The sequence below is a fragment of the Mauremys reevesii genome, linkage group 8 (genome assembly GCF_016161935.1).
Source record: "Mauremys reevesii isolate NIE-2019 linkage group 8, ASM1616193v1, whole genome shotgun sequence".
In the NCBI taxonomy this organism is placed as follows: Eukaryota; Metazoa; Chordata; order Testudines; family Geoemydidae; genus Mauremys; species Mauremys reevesii.
The window spans coordinates 41275973-41291595 of record NC_052630.1 but is presented as its reverse complement, the minus strand read 5'-3'; the positions used below and the strand labels follow the sequence as shown (position 1 = coordinate 41291595).

At 54.5% G+C, this 15623-nt stretch overlaps 1 protein-coding gene across 5 annotated transcripts in view; it reads left to right on the top strand.

Annotated features, from left to right (window-relative positions):
* Positions 1–15623, top strand: part of LOC120370684 (carboxyl-terminal PDZ ligand of neuronal nitric oxide synthase protein-like) — a 174216-nt gene that overhangs the window by 103797 nt on the left and 54796 nt on the right. For 3 of the 5 annotated variants that reach the window (XM_039485737.1, XM_039485736.1, XM_039485740.1), the window contains exons 4-5: positions 12951–13024; positions 14461–14569. In XM_039485737.1, coding sequence (XP_039341671.1) covers positions 12951–13024; positions 14461–14569 — 183 coding nt within the window. The remainder of the gene's footprint in view (positions 1–12950; positions 13025–14460; positions 14570–15623) is intronic. The other 2 variants (XM_039485739.1, XM_039485738.1) reach the window with 1 other exon arrangement.

Here is a 15623-nt window from a genome sequence, read left to right as displayed (position 1 = left end):
AGATAAGTATAGTAGTGTAAATAGGGAATTAGAGAGGTTAGCCCCTCTTCTTCCGCACCCGGTGCGGGCTTATGCCCGGGGCACCGGGATTCAAGCCCTGCGCGGCTTGCCAGCGGCACATGCCGGTGAGTGACCCGCACGACTCGTGCCTTCGCTGCCTCGGGGAGGCACACAGAACCGACAAGTGCCCGATCTGCGTGGCCTTCAAACCCCGGACGAGAAAGGAGCGGGACTCGCGCCTTAAACAGTTACTAATGGAGGCTTCGCTCCAGCCTCCGGCGCCAACTCCATCGGCGCCGAAGCCTTCCTCGGCGAGCAGCGCACCGGCAGCACCGAGCCGCTCCGGTGCCGAGGCTCCTCGACACCCGGCACTGACGTCCCGGCACCGCTCCCTCTCCCCAGGAAGGAAGCACAAGGTGCCGAAGGCAGTCTCTTCTAAGCATCAGCAGAGACCTCTAGCCCAGCCGCCTCCGACACAAGCGGTACAGGCTGAGGCAGTGCACAGGCAGTGCACGGTACCGTCGACTCCGGCGCCGCAAGGGCCGTCGAGTCCGGCACCACCCAGCTCCCCGGTACCCACCGAGGTAGAGCTGCGGATCCCGTCCACGCCGGAGGCGTTTGCGACGGCGAGGGAGCTAATCGAGCTTGCGGAAGCTCCAAGCCCCCGGCCCCCGGCACCGCCGGTGCGGGCACTTAAGTCAGTGGGCAAACCGCTGATGATGCGGCCTCCTTCCCCTGACAAGCGAGACGGACGCTCCAGGATTCGGTCTCGATCCCGGTCCCACTCTCGGAGGCAATCCCGATCCAGAGGTCGATCAACATCGCGACGCCGCTCCCCGTCTCGGCACCGGTCGCAGTCCCGGCACCGCTCGCAATCGCGGTACCGGTCGTACTCCCAGCAACGGTCCCGGTCACCGAGTCACTGGCACCGCAAGAGGTCCGGATCCAAAGACCGCTTTCGGCATCGAGACTCCCGGAGCCGCTCACGACGACACCGATCGCCGTCGAGGTCGAGCTCCCGGCGCCGTCGGTCGAGCTCCCGGCGCCGCGCCACACGCAGGTCCCGCTCTCCGGTTAGGTCACGCGATGACTGACACCGACCTTCGACACCGGCTGGACACCTGACGCAGGTTTCGGTTGAGCGTTCGGGAACCGCCTCAGCTCCTCCCTGGCCCTCTCGTGAACCCTCCATCGCTTCCCCTGAGGGCAGCGCGGTGGACTTCAGGGCAGCGTCTCAAGGAAGGGACCTTGGACCCCAACACTGGGGATATTGGGTTCCCTGGGCTCAACACGAGCAAGGGCCTCCCCTTCCGCCAAGGCAGGCGGCTACGGGGCGCTCGGTACCGGAAGCCACGGTTAGCAGGCCCCCTCCCCATCTCCACAGGGACAGACTAACTTGCCACCAGGCCCGGCGCCGGGGCCGGAGTCCGTGGCTGCTGACCGCCCAGGAGCGGAGCAGGCATCCGATGAGGTGCTGCCAGGCCGCTCCTCGTCCTCCTCACCTGACGAGGCGGTGGCGGGGGCATCAACATCCGAACCCCCGCCTATTGACCTGAAGGCACACCAGGACCTTCTCCGCCGTGTGGCAAAGGCTATGAACCTGCCCGTTGAGGAGGTCCCGGAGGACGATGACCCAATAACGGATGTTGTGGGTTCGGACGCCCCAGTGCGAGTGGCATTACCCTTTATCCGCACTATTCAGCGGAACAATACGACAATCTGGCAGTCGCCCTCCTCAGTCCCCCCCACGGCGCGAGGGGTGGAGAGAAAATACTCTGTCCCGCCCAAAGGGTACGAGTACTTCTATGTGCACCCAACCCCGGACTCTCTAGTGGTCCAGTCGGTGAATGACCGGGAGAGGCATGGACAGCCGGCCGCTGCGCCAAAATCGAAGGAGTCACGGCGCATGGACCTGTTGGGGCGAAAAATCTATTCAGCGGGTGGCCTTCAGCTCCGCATAGCCAACCAGATGGCGCTCCTTTCCCGGTACACTTTCAACATCTTAGGGTGCCTGGGGAAATTTTTGGAGCTGACCCCGCAGGCCTCACGCAGGGAGTTCTCTGTGCTCCTGGACGAGGGCAGGACAGCCTCCCGGACATTGATTCGGGCAGCCTTGGACTCCGCTGACTCGGGAGCCAGAACTATGGCTTCCGGGATAACCATGCGGCGCATTGCGTGGCTGCAATCCTCCACCTTGCCGCCGGAGGTACAATACACCCTCCAGGACCTCCCCTTCGATACACAGGGTCTCTTCTCAGAGAAGACGGACTCGAGAATTCAGATTCTGAAGGATGGGAGGATTGCTATCCGTACTTTGGGCATGCACACGCCGGCCACCCAGAGACGGCTGTTCCGGCAGCAGCCCTACCAGCCCTTCACCCAGGCCAGGTCTAGGCCATTTAACAATCGCCGGATGGCCCCCTACCGCCGCAGGCCGTCGGGGGGTAGGCGTAACCAGAACCAAGGCCCCTCCAAGGCCCCTCAAGCCCCAAAACCGGCCTTTTGATGGGACGCCCGAGGACGGCCCACCACTCTCCCCCCAGGATCCATCCCTATTATTTTCAAATCGCCTTTCCCGCTTCCTCCAGGCGTGGTGCTCTATAACATCGGACAGCTGGGTCCTCAACACCATCCAGCATGGCTACCGCCTGCAGTTTGTTTCGCCCCCTCCCTCCCACCCACCTTCCCCGTCCCTCTTCAGGGACCCCTCTCACGAGCAAGTCCTCTTACAAGAGGTCCAGACTCTGTTGAGCGTGGGTGCTATAGAGGAGGTGCCTCGCAGCAGGCGGGGCAGGGGATTCTATTCCAGATACTTTCTCATCCCCAAGGCGAAAGGAGGTCTTCGTCCCATCTTGGACCTCCGGGAGCTCAGACACCTGTGCAAGCTCAGGTTTCGTATGGTGACCCTGGGGACCATCATTCCTTCCTTGGATCCGGGAGACTGGTTTGCCGCCCTCGACATGAAGGATGCATACTTTCATGTGGCAATTTACCCCCCCCACAGACGCTACCTGCGCTTCGTGGTCAACAAAGCTCACTACCAGTTTGCGGTACTGCCCTTCGGCCTCTCCACCGCACCGAGGGTGTTCACCAAGTGTATGGCAGTCGTGGCCGCAGCCCTCCGCCGTCGTCGGATACATGTGTACCCGTATCTCGACGACTGGCTGATTCGTGGTCGTTCCCAAGAACTGGTAGCAGCTCAGGTGACCGAAATACGGTATCTGTTCCGTTCACTAGGCCTGCTTATCAATGCCGAGAAGTCCAGCCTGACTCCAGCACAAAGGGTGGAGTTCATAGGAGTGGTGCTCGACTCCGATTTAGCCAGAGCCTGCCTCCCTCGTCCTCGGCACGAGACGATGGTCTCGCTCATACGGGCCCTGCAGGCCTTCCCGTCAACGACGGTGCGATCCTGCCTGCGCCTGCTGGGTCACATGGCGGCGTGCACATTTGTGACCGCGAACGCAGGGCTGCGGCTTCGCCCGTTCCAGATGTGGCTGTCATCGGTGTACCACCCCCACCGCGACCCCATAGACATGGTGGTTACGGTTACGAAACCCACTCTCCAGACGCTCACCTGGTGGCTGGATCCAGAGGTTGTCTGCGCAGGGGTCCCGTTCCGCCCTCCTCGCCCGTCGGTCACCCTGACCACAGACGCCTCGGCGCTCGGCTGGGGTGCTCACATAGGCGACCTGCACACCCAAGGTCTCTGGTCGGCCCAGGAACTCTCCCTCCACATCAACGTCCGGGAGTTGAGAGCGATCCGCTTGGCGTGTCTCGCCTTTCGGGCCCACCTGCAGGACCGCTCTGTAGCGGTGTACATGGACAACACTACAGCAATGTTTTACGTGAACAAGCAGGGCAGAGCCCGATCCTCCCTGCTCTGCAGAGAAGCGATGCTCCTATGGGACCTTTGCGTGACCCACTCGATTCGCCTCGAAGCGTTTTTTCTGCCGGGGGTGCAGAACACGTTGGCCGACCATCTCAGCAGGTCGTTCGCCTCCCACGAGTGGTCCCTTCGCCCGGATGTGGCTTACACAATCTTCCAGAGGTGGGGGTTTCCCCAGATAGACCTGTTCGCCTCCAGGGTCAACAGGAAGTGCAACAGGTTCTGCTCGTACCAAGGTCGAGCTCCGGGCTCCCTCTCAGATGCGTTCCTCCTGACGTGGACGGGTCCCCTCCTCTACGCGTTTCCCCCGTTTCCACTCGTACACCGAGTGTTACTCAAGCTTCGGAGGGACAGGGCCCGCGTAATACTCGTCGCTCCGGCCTGGCCGAGACAGCACTGGTACACCCTGCTGCTCGAGCTGTCAGTTCGGGATCCCATTCCCCTTCCGTTATGGCCGGACCTCATCACTCAGGACCTCGGCAGGCTTTGTCACCCGAACCTGCAGTCGCTGCATCTTACAGCTTGGTTCCTGAGTGGTTGACCGACGCAGAGAGGGGTTGTTCGTCGGCGGTGCAGCAAGTCCTGCTCGAAAGTAGAAAGCCTTCAACGCGCTCTACCTACCTCGCGAAGTGGAAACGCTTCGCACTCTGGTGCGACCAGCGAGGTCTTAACCCATTCTTGGTCCCCATCTCGACCATCCTCGACTACCTCTGGTACCTGAAAGGTCAAGGTCTTGCGATCTCTTCCCTGAAGGTGCACCTGGCGGCTCTGTCGGCCTTTCGGCCCGCCATCGGAGGTCGGTCTGTCTTCTCTCACCCGATGGTTGCCCGCTTCCTTAAAGGTCTAGACCGTCTGTACCCGCCGGTACGTCGTCCTGCCCCGACCTGGGATTTGAACCTGGTTCTGGCCCAGATGATGGGACCACCCTTCGAGCCCCTGGCCACGTGCTCTCTGCTTTATCTCACCTGGAAGACGGCCTTCCTCGTGGCAATCACATCCGCCAGACGAGTCTCGGAACTCCGCGCCCTGACGGCCGGGCCCCCGTATACCGTCTTCCATGCGGATAAGGTGCAGCTTCGACCGCACCCGGCCTTCCTCCCCAAGGTGGTGTCGGCCTTCCACCTCAACCAGGAGATCTTCCTCCCGGTCTTCTTCCCGAAGCCGCACGCCTCACCTCGTGAGCAGCAGCTCCACACCCTGGACGTCCGCAGGGCCCTCGCTTTCTACATCGACCGGACGAAGCCCTTCCGGCGTTCGACCCAGCTGTTTGTGGCAATCGCCGATCGCATGAAAGGCGAGCCGGTATCCTTGCAGCGGATTTCATCCTGGGTGACGTCATGTATACGAACGTGCTACGAGCTTGCTCGCGTCCCCCCATGCCGCCTCACCGCTCATTCGACCAGAGCGCACGCTTCTTCGGCCGCCTTCCTGGCCCATGTCCCCATCCAGGACATCTGTAGGGCGGCCACCTGGTCTTCGGTACACACCTTCGCTTCCCACTACGCGTTGGTGCAACAGTCTCGAGATGATGCAGCCTTCGGCTCAGCAGTCCTACACTCGGCCACGTCTCACTCCGACCCCACCGCCTAGGTAAGGCTTGGGAATCACCTAAATTGGAATGCATAGGAGCAATCACTCGAAGAAGAAAAGACGGTTACTCACCGTAGTAACTGTTGTTCTTCGAGATGTGTTGCTCCTATCCATTCCAGACCCGCCCTCCTTCCCCACTGTCGGAGTAGCCGGCAAGAAGGAACTGAGGAGCGGACGGGCCGGCTGGGGTATATAACAGGCGCCATAGAGGCGCCACTCCAGGGGGCGCCAGCCGGCCCGCCAGAGTTGCTAGGGTAAAAATGTTCCGGAGAGCCGTGCACGCGCGGCGCGCACACCTAAATTGGAATGGATAGGAGCAACACATCTCGAAGAACAACAGTTACTACGGTGAGTAACCGTCTTTTCCTGCGCATGATCCTTCTTGATCAGCGATGGCCATCAATGCTGCCCATAGTTCCTCGGGGAAGCTCACATTGCAGCAAGGTGCAGCATCTGCTGCCCTTTCCCCAGCCCTACCCGAGAGGGGTGGGAACTCTGCCTCTGAAAACGCTTCATGGAAACAGCCATGAGATCACAATCGGATCCAGGCCGGGGAACCTCACCTGACTCATAAGAACATAAGAACGGCCGTACTGGGTCAGACCAAAGGTCCATCGAGCCCAGTATCCTGTTTACCAACAGTGGCCAATGCCAGGTGCCCCAGAGGGAGTGAACCTAACAGGCAATGATCAAGTGATCTCTCTCCTGCCATCCATCTCCACCCTCTGACAAACAGAGGCTAGGGACACCATTCCTTACCCATACTGGCTAATAGCCATTAATGGACTTAACCTCCATGAATTTATCCAGTTCTCTTTTAAACGCTGTTATAGTCCTAGCCTTCACAACCTCCTCAGAGAAGGAGTTCCACAAGTTGACTGCGCGCTGCGTGAAGAACTTCCTTTTATTTGTTTTAAACCTGCTGCCCATTCATTTCATTTGGTGGCCCCTAGTTCTTGTATTATGGGAATAAGTAAATAACTTTTCCTTATCCACTTTCTCCACATCACTCATGATTTTATATACCTCTACCATATCCCCCCTTAGTCTCCTCTTTCCCAAGCTGAAAAGTCCTAGCCTCTTTAATCTCTCCTCATATGGGACCCGTTCCAAACCCCTAATAATTTTCGTTGCCCTTCTCTGAACCTTGTCTAGTGCCAGTATATCTTTTTTGAGATGAGGAGACCGCATCTGTATGCAGTATTCAAGATGTGGGCGTACCATCGATTTATATAAGGGTAATAATATATTCTCCGTTTTATTCTCTATCCCCTTTTTAATGATTCCTAACATCCTGTTTGCTTTTTTGACTGCCTCTGCACACTGCGTGGACATCTTCAGAGAACTATCCACGATGACTCCAAGATCTTTTTCCTGACTCGTTGTAGCTAAATTAGCCCCCCATCATATTGTATGTATAGTTGGGGTTATATTTTCCAATGTGCATTACTTTACATTTATCCACATTAAATTTCATTTGCCATTTTGTTGCCCAATCACTTAGTTTTGTGAGATCTTTTTGAAGTTCTTCACAGTCTGCTTTGGTCTTAACTATCTTGAGCAGTTTAGTATCATCTGCAAACTTCGCCACCTCACTGTTTACCCCTTTCTCCAGATCATTTATGAATACGTTGAGTAGGATTGGTCCTAGGACTGACCCTTGGGGAACACCACTAGTTACCCCTCTCCATTCTGAGAATTTACCATTAATTCCTAACCTTTGTTCCCTGTCTTTTAACCAGTTCTCAATCCATGAAAGGACCTTCCTTTTTATCCCATGACAACTTAATTTACGTAAGAGCCTTTGGTGAGGGACCTTGTCAAAGGCTTTCTGGAAATCTAAGTATACACTGGATCCCCCTTATCCACGTTTGTTGACCCTTTCAAAGAACTCTAATAGATTAGTAAGACATGATTTCCCTTTACAGAAGCCATGTTGACTTTTGCCCAACAATTTATGTTCTATGTGTCTGACAATTTCATTCTTTACTATTGTTTCAACTAATTTGCCTGGTACTGACGTTAGACTTACTGGTCTGTAATTGCCAGGATCACCTCTAGAGCTCTTTTTAAATATTAGCTTTACATTAGCTATCTTCCAGTCATTGGGTACAGAAGCTGATTTAAAGGACAGGTTACAAACCATAGTTAATAGTTCCGCAACTTTACATTTAAGTTCTTTCAGAACTCTTGGGTGAATGCCATCTGGTCCCGGTGACTTTTTAATGTTAAGTTTATCAATTAATTCCAAAACCTCCTCTAGTGACACTTCAATCTGTGACAGTTCCTCAGATTTGTCACCTACAAAAGCCAGCTCAGGTTTGGGAATCTCCCTAACATCCTCAGCCATGAAGACTGAAGCAAAGAATCCATTTAGTTTCTCCGCAATTACTTTATCGTCTTTAAGCGCTCCTTTTGTATCTTGATCATCCAGGGGCCCCACTGGTTGTTTAGCAGGCTTCCTGCTTCTGATGTACTTAAAAAACATTTTGTTATTACCTTTGGAGATTTTGGCTACCTGTTCCTCAAACTCCTCTTTGGCTTTTCTTATTACATTTTTATACTTAATTTGGCAGTGTTTATGCTCCTTTCTATATACCTCACTAGGATTTGACTTCCACTTTTTAAAAGATGCCTTTTTATCTCTCACTGCTTCTTTTACATGGTTGTTAAGCCATGGTGGCTCTTTTTTAGTTCTTTTACTGTGTTTCTTAATTTGGAGTATACATTTAAGTTGGGCCTCTAATTATTGTGTCTTTAAAAAGCATCCATGCAGCTTGCAGGGATTTCACTTTAGTCACTGTACCTTTTAATTTCTGTTTAACTAACCCCTTCATTTTTGCATAGTTCCCCTTTTTAAAATTAAATGCCACAACGTTGGGCTGTTGAGATGTTCTTTCCACCACAAGGATGTTAAATGTTATTATATTATGGTCACTATTTCCAAGCAGTCCTGTTATACTTACCTCTTGGACCAGCTCCTGCCGCTCCACTCAGGACTAAATCGAGAGTTCCCTCTCCCCTTGTGGGTTCCCGTACCAGCTGCTTCAAGAAGCAGTCATTTAAAGTATCGAGAAATTTTGTCTCTGCATTTCGTCCTGAGGTGACATGTTCACAGTCAATATGGGGATAATTGAAAGCCCCCACTATAATTGAGTTCTTTATTTTGATAGCCTCTCTAATTTCTCTTAGCATTTCGTCATCACTATCACTGTCCTGATCAGGTGGTCGATAATAGATCCCTAATGTTATATTCTTATTAGAGCATGAAATTACTATCCACAGAGATTCTATGGAACATGTGGATTCACTTAAGAGTTTTACTTCATTTGATTCTACATTTTCTTTCACATATAGTGCCACTCCCCCCCACCCTGCACGACCTGTTCTGTCCTTCCGATATATTTTGTACCCCTGAATGATTGTGTCCCATTGATTGTCCTCAGTCCACCAGGTCTCTGTGATGCCTATTATATCAATATCCTCCTTTATCACAAGGCACTCTAGTTCACCCATCTTATTATTTAGACTGCTAGCATTTGTGTACAAGCACTTTAAAAACTTGTCAATATTTATTTGTATGCCCTTTTCTGATGTGTCTGATTCTTTATGTGAATGTTTCTCATCTGATCTGGCCCTTACATTATCCTCTTCCATCCTCTGCTCCTGACTATAACCTAGAGAATCTCTATCAGTAGACTCTCCTCTAAGAGAAGTCTCTGTCCTATCCACATGCTCCTCTGCAGCAGTTGGCTTTCCCCCCATCTCCTAGTTTAAAAACTGCTCTGCAACCTTTTTCATGTTCAGTGCCAGCAGTCTGGTTCCACTTTGGTTTAGGTGAAGCCCATCTCTCCTGTATAGGCTCCCCCCATCCCAAAAGTTTCCCCAGCTCCTAATTAATCTAAACCCCTCCTCTCTCCACCATCGTCTCATCCACGCATTGAGACTCTGAAGCTCTGCCTGCCTACCTGGCCCTGCGCATGGAACTGGGAGCATTTTTGAGAATGCCACCATAGAGGTCCTGGATTTCAGTCTCTTCCCTAGCAGCCTACATTTGGCCTCCAGGACGTCTCTCCTACCCTTCCCTATTTCATTGGTACCTACATGTACCACGACCACCGGCTCCTCCCCAGCACTACATATAAGTCTATCCAGATGCCTCAAGAGATCTGCAACCATATAGTCACCATACAGTTCTCCCGGTCATCACAAACCCAGCTATCTATGTTTCTAATGATTGAATCTCCCATTACTAACACCTGCCTTTTCCTAGTAACTGGAGTTCCCTCCTCTGGAGAGGTAACCTCAGTGCGAGAGGATACCCTAACACCATCTGGAAGGAGGGTCCCAACTGTGGGAAGGTTTCCCTCTGCTCCTGTTGACTGCTCTGCTTCCCTGGGCCTTTCAACCTCCTCAACAGCTATAGGGCTGTCTTACCGGAGCTGGGACAATTCTACAGTGTCCCGGAAAGCCTCATCAACATACCTCTCTGCCTCCCTTAGCTCCTCCAGTTCCACCACCCTGGCTTCCAAAGCCCGTACGTGCTCTCTGAGGGCCAGGAGCTCCTTGCACCGAATGCACACATATGCCACCTGCCCATAGAGCAGGTAATCAGACATGCTGCACTCAGTGCAATAAACTGGATAGCCTCCACTGTGCTGCAGGGCTTCTGCCTGCATTGTCTCCTGCAGCTACCTAGTAAATGAAAGGTTTTGTTTAAATCAAGAAGTTTTGAATGTAGTTTAGTTTACAGGTTTTAAAGAACAGCAAGTGAAGCCTTGCTCCCTTCCCACTCCCCTTGCAAAACTCCCTATTAGCAGCCCCTGGTCGCTTGTGCACTGCTTTATAAAGCCCTGGCCTTCTTGATAGCCCCGCCCACTGACTAAGGCTCAGCCAATTAACAGAGGCTTCTAGCTTTCAAACCTTACTTGGAAGCTCACAGCTTCCAACTGCCAGCCACAGCACACAGTCCCTCAAACAAACAAACAACCAAACAAGCTCAGCACACAGCAAGTAACCCCCAAATACAAACACACACTACAGACAGCCACTTACCCCAAGCGTGTTGTATTTGCTCCTCCTTCACCTGGAGAATTCGCTTGTGAAACTCCCTGTTAGCCTAGGGAGTTCTCAGACTCAGCAAGGAGCGAGTCTCCTGCTCATAGACTTTACTGTCAGAAGGGACCATCATGATCATCTAGTCAACCTCCTGCACATTTCAGGCCACAGAACCTCACCCACTCTTTCAATAGGCCCGTAACTTCTGGCTGAGTTACTGAATCCTCAAATCATGGTTTAAAGGCTTCAAGTTACAGAGAATCCACCATTTAAACTAGTTTAAACCTGCCCGTGACTCGTGCCCCAAGCTGCGAAGGAAGGTTAAAAAAAACCATTTTCAGCCAATCTGACTTGGGGAGAAATTCCTTCCCGACCCCAAATATGGCGATCAGTTAGACCCTGAGCATGCAGGAAAGACACCTGGGAAAGAATTCTTTGTAGTAACTCCAAGCCCTCCCCATCTAGTGCCCCATCTCTGGCAACTGGAGCTATTTGCTGCTAGCAGTCACTAGGCAGTCCCATCAGACCATCCCCTCCATACACTTATCAAGCTCAGTCTTGAAGCTAGTTAGGTTTTTTGCCCCCACTGCTCCCCTTGGAAAGCTGTTCCAGAACTTCACTTCTCTGATGGGTAGAAACCATCATCTAATTTCAAGCCTAAACTTGTTGATGGCCGGTTTATATCCATTTGGTCTTGTGTCCACATTGGCACTTAACTTAAAAAATTCCTCTCCCTCCCTGGTCTTTATCCCTCTGATAGATTTATAGAGAGCAATTCTATCTCCCTCAGCCTTTGTTTGGTTAGGCTAAACAAGCCAAGCTCTTTGCTGTTATATCCGACACTGGTGGCAGAGAATCTACTGCCATAGAGTCCTGGCAGGATCTTCTCAGGAGCCCAGGAAGCACTCTCATATGCCTGAAACCCACTTCAGAGAAGTTGGATGTGGCTCTGAGCAAGCCCAGCACCTCAGCCCAAGAGTCCCAGAGGCTTGACAGGAAAGTCCATAAACATTGAGCTCTGTCAGTGCTGCAGCATGACCCATTGGTACTGTGACCCTCGGCACCTCCCAAACTTTGGGTCCCTCAGCCCCAATGAAGACTGTTCACCACCTGCCCGTGGCACCATCCTCGTCAGCACTCTCTCCAGTTCTGATGGTCTGGACAGAGAAAGCCCCTCTTACTCTGGGGAGAACTGAATCCTGTTCCCCTCCACGTTCCCAGATCTGGAATACCCTCCATCTGGTCCATTCCTGTCTAGTGATGTCAGAATACCATCTGGGGAGTCAACAGCTCGGAGAAAAAAGTTTATCATCTGGTTCTTCATATAACATCAGGGCTGGAAGGGACCTCAGGATGTTATCTAGTCCAACCCCCTACTCAAAGCAGGGCTAATCCCCAGATGGATTTTTGCCCTAGATCCCTAAATGGCCCCCTCAAGGATTGAGCTCACAACCCTAAGTTTAGCAGGCTAGTGCACAAACCACTGAGCTATCCCTCTTCCTCAAGTTACAGCTTCCCTCCAGCCACTGAAAAGACTTACACTACCTTGAGATGAACCTCAGCATTTAGCTCAGCGTTGCTGGTACCCCATGAAATGGAGGCCTCCGCATCCCCCTTTTGATCCTTCCTCCTGGCCATATTGGAGCCCTGGAATCAGTACCCCTCTGCAGAGAATCTGGTCTGCTAGAGAGTAGAGGAAGAGGAAGACTTATTGGATCCAGTGGTTCCACCGGAACCTGCAAAACTGTCATCATCATCTCCAGATAACGCGGTAACCCCATGTCTCTCTCCTCCGCCGATGATGTCAGGCAGTTCCAGGATCTTCTTCATAGAGTTGCTAGTGAGCTTCAGATTCTTCTGGAAGAGGTTCAGGAATCCCAGCACAAACTCTCAATATCCTCCACCTAGCTGGATCCAAGAAAATAGTGCTCCCTGTTCATGAGGCTATAATTGAGCCAGGTAGAGCTGTTTGGCACCCCCCCCCCCCCACTATCTGCGTTCCCACCCCCAACAGGGCAGAAAAATATTCTTATGTGCTGGCAAAAGGGGCTGAGTTTTTGTTTTCTCACCCCACACCCAACTCTTTGGTAGTCCACGCAGCTTCCAAAAGGGCTAGACAGCAACACCCCCAGTCTACCCCTGTGGACAAAGAGGGTAAATATCTACACCTACTGGCAAGAAAGGGATGCCTACAACTCCCCTGGCACCTGCCATCAGAGTCAGAGGGGCAGAACGCAGGAGAGAAGGCAATTGCGGAGGACAGGAGTGATGCCTGGGCAGAATGGAAGTAGGCCCAGGTCAAGCATTGTAAAGAAGGGGCAGGGAGGTCAAATGTAGAAGGAAGGCAAGATTTAGAGGGCCCTGTACTGCACTGTGCTGATGAGCTATGGACAGCACCTAACATCCTCATTTACAGCTGCCTTCATTGCAGAAAAAGGAATGGACCTGGGACGAGAGCAAAATACTGGTGATGCAGGATCCCATCTACAGGTAAGAGCCCCTCAAGGTGGCATGTGGCTCCCCTGGGCTGTGACCTTGCCCAGCCAGTGACCCGGGGGTGCCTGGAGCTGCCCTGGGCTCTCACACAGCCCAGCCAGCGCCCTGGAGGTGCCTGGAACTCCCCTGGGATGTGATGCTGCCCAGCCACTGCCCTGGGGGTGCTGGCTCTGACACACAGCCCACTGGGCCCCGTACACAGAACCCAGAAGGGGATCATCTGCAGTGCAAGTGCTGGAATTTTAGGGCCCCCAAGGGCCCCCCCCCAGACAGGCAGCCGAATCGGAGCCAGGCCAGGAGTCACTGAGCCCCTGCGAATGAGCTGCTTTGAGGGAAAACCATTCTCTGGCAGGGATTAGAGCCGCCCGCTGGTGCTCCTCCAAACCTGGGGCAGGGGAGCAGAGCAGCGCGGCCCTGGATCCCAGCAGACCTTAGGCCCACTGGGCCTTATGGCTGATACATGGAGCTTCTGCAGTGGGAGGGAAGGGCAGGGCTCCATGCGCTGCCAGCAGCCAAGGCACATGCTCTGTGCCAGCCTCTTGCCTTCCCCCACTGGCCACCGTCATTGCCCAACTCAGCTCACCCAGGGAGCTGGCTGCTTTGGAGAGCTCCTGAAGGGCATATGTCCCAAATCTGTCTTCTGGCCCAGCGGGGAGGCCCTCAGGGGCTTCCTCCCCATTACACCCCATCACTGAAGCTGCACTGGCAGGGCTGGCCTAGCGGGTGCTCCTGGCCAGGGGGGCAGAGCTGGACTAGCAGGTGCTGCTGGCCAGGGGCAGAGACTTGTGGGGGCAGGACTGGCTATCAGGTGCTGCTGGCCAGGTGGGGGGCAGAGCCATGTGGGGGCAGGGCTGGCTAGCAGGTGCTGCTGGCCATGTGGGGAGCAGAGCCATGTGGGGGCAGGGCTGGGCTAACAGGGTGCTGCTGGCCAGGGGGGCAGAGCCCTATGGGGGCAGGGCTGGGCTAGCGGGAGCTACTGTCCAGGGGGCAGAGCCCTGTAGGGGCGGGGCTGGGCTAACAGGGTGCTGCTGGCCAAGTGGGGGGCACTGGCAGGGCCAGGTGTGGGGAAGCAGGAGGAAACGTGACTAGGGAGGACAGCAGGTGTCCACCCAATTTGGTGGCCCATTCCCTTTCACTGTGAGGGTCTGTGGGGCCCAGTCACCCATGAGTCACTGATGAGCTGCCGGCCAGTCCCAGCTGCTCTACTGGCTGCTTTGTGGCCCCCCCAGCCAGCACGGTGCCGGTGCTGATGGGGTAGTGGAAAGAGTTAGGAGCATGGGCAGGCTGTGCTCACCATTGAACTGTGGATTGGCTCGGCCATGAGTACTGCGAGCACCTGCCCCACAAGCAGCATGAGTGAGGCCTTCCAGCCCGCTGAGCGCCACAGATGGGGCTTGCAATGCAGACGTCCCTCCCCTCTCTCCATGCAGGATATTCTACGTGTCCCACGACTCCCAGGACCTGAAGATCTTCAGCTACATCGCCAGAGACGGCTCCAGCAATGTCTTCAGGTGTAACGTCTTCAAGTCCAAGAAGAAGGTACCTGCGGCGGGGCTGTGGGGATGCGGGGTCTCTGTGAGGGTGCAGGGTGGCCATGCTGCTGACTCAAACGTGCTGTGCCTATGGGGAGGTCCTGGGAAATGGCTGTTTCTTGGATACCCCGGAGCTCCTGGATTCTTCCTCCAGCGCCACCACCAGCCTGTGGCAAGGCAGAGCTCCGGAAGCTCCCGGTGTGCCTTGCCTTGGAGGCACGGTAAGGCCAGCAGCGCTTAGCCCCTTCCTCACACACCCTGCTGTACAGAGCCTTCTAGCCACCACCTCTGGGACTGGCCAGCAAGGAGCTGCCCAGCCTCCCCACAGCCATTGTCCCATCGTGCGCTGGGCAGAGCCAGTAGGGTCCTCTCACTGCAATGGGGGGTTCTTGGTACCACACCCCTGGGCTCAGCAGATTTGCCTGGCCTCGGTTGCAACAGGACTGTCTCTAGGCATCAGCAAACCAAGTATGTCCTTGGGTCAGCATTCCAGCTTCAGCAGTTGCACTCTCAGAGGGTTTGGGGTTTTTTTTGTTTTTTGTTTTTTTTGGCTTGGGGCGGCAAAAAACCTAGAGCCGGCCCTGAGCTACAAAGCCATCCCCCGTCTCCTCACTGCTTCTCTCCCCTCCCAGCACCTGACGCAATTCACCGCGGGCCTGGCGGAGTGCTAATGCTGTGACTGATGGGTCAGAGGGCACAGTGGGCAGCCAAGCTATCTCTGTCACACAGGAGCTGCAAGGCTTGGGCTGTGCTCTGGGAGAGCTGCCTTTCCCCAGGTCTTGAAGGGACTGGCCACACTGGCTGGTTTGGATGGGCAGGAACTCAAGGCATGAGGCTGATGTGGCTGCAAGACCCCTTAGGGCAGGACCACACTGCCCCGGCCTGCTGTTCTCAGAGAGCTGTGGCCATCACCGCTCCCCTCCTCTCCCCTTCCTGTCAGGGCAGCTGGGAAAAGCCCCCAGCTGCTCCCCCCTCACCCCGCTCTGTGCACCAACGTGGGGCCCCTCACTGAGACGGGTTGGGCAGCAGTGGATCACGCTTTGGGGCTGCACCGGGAACTG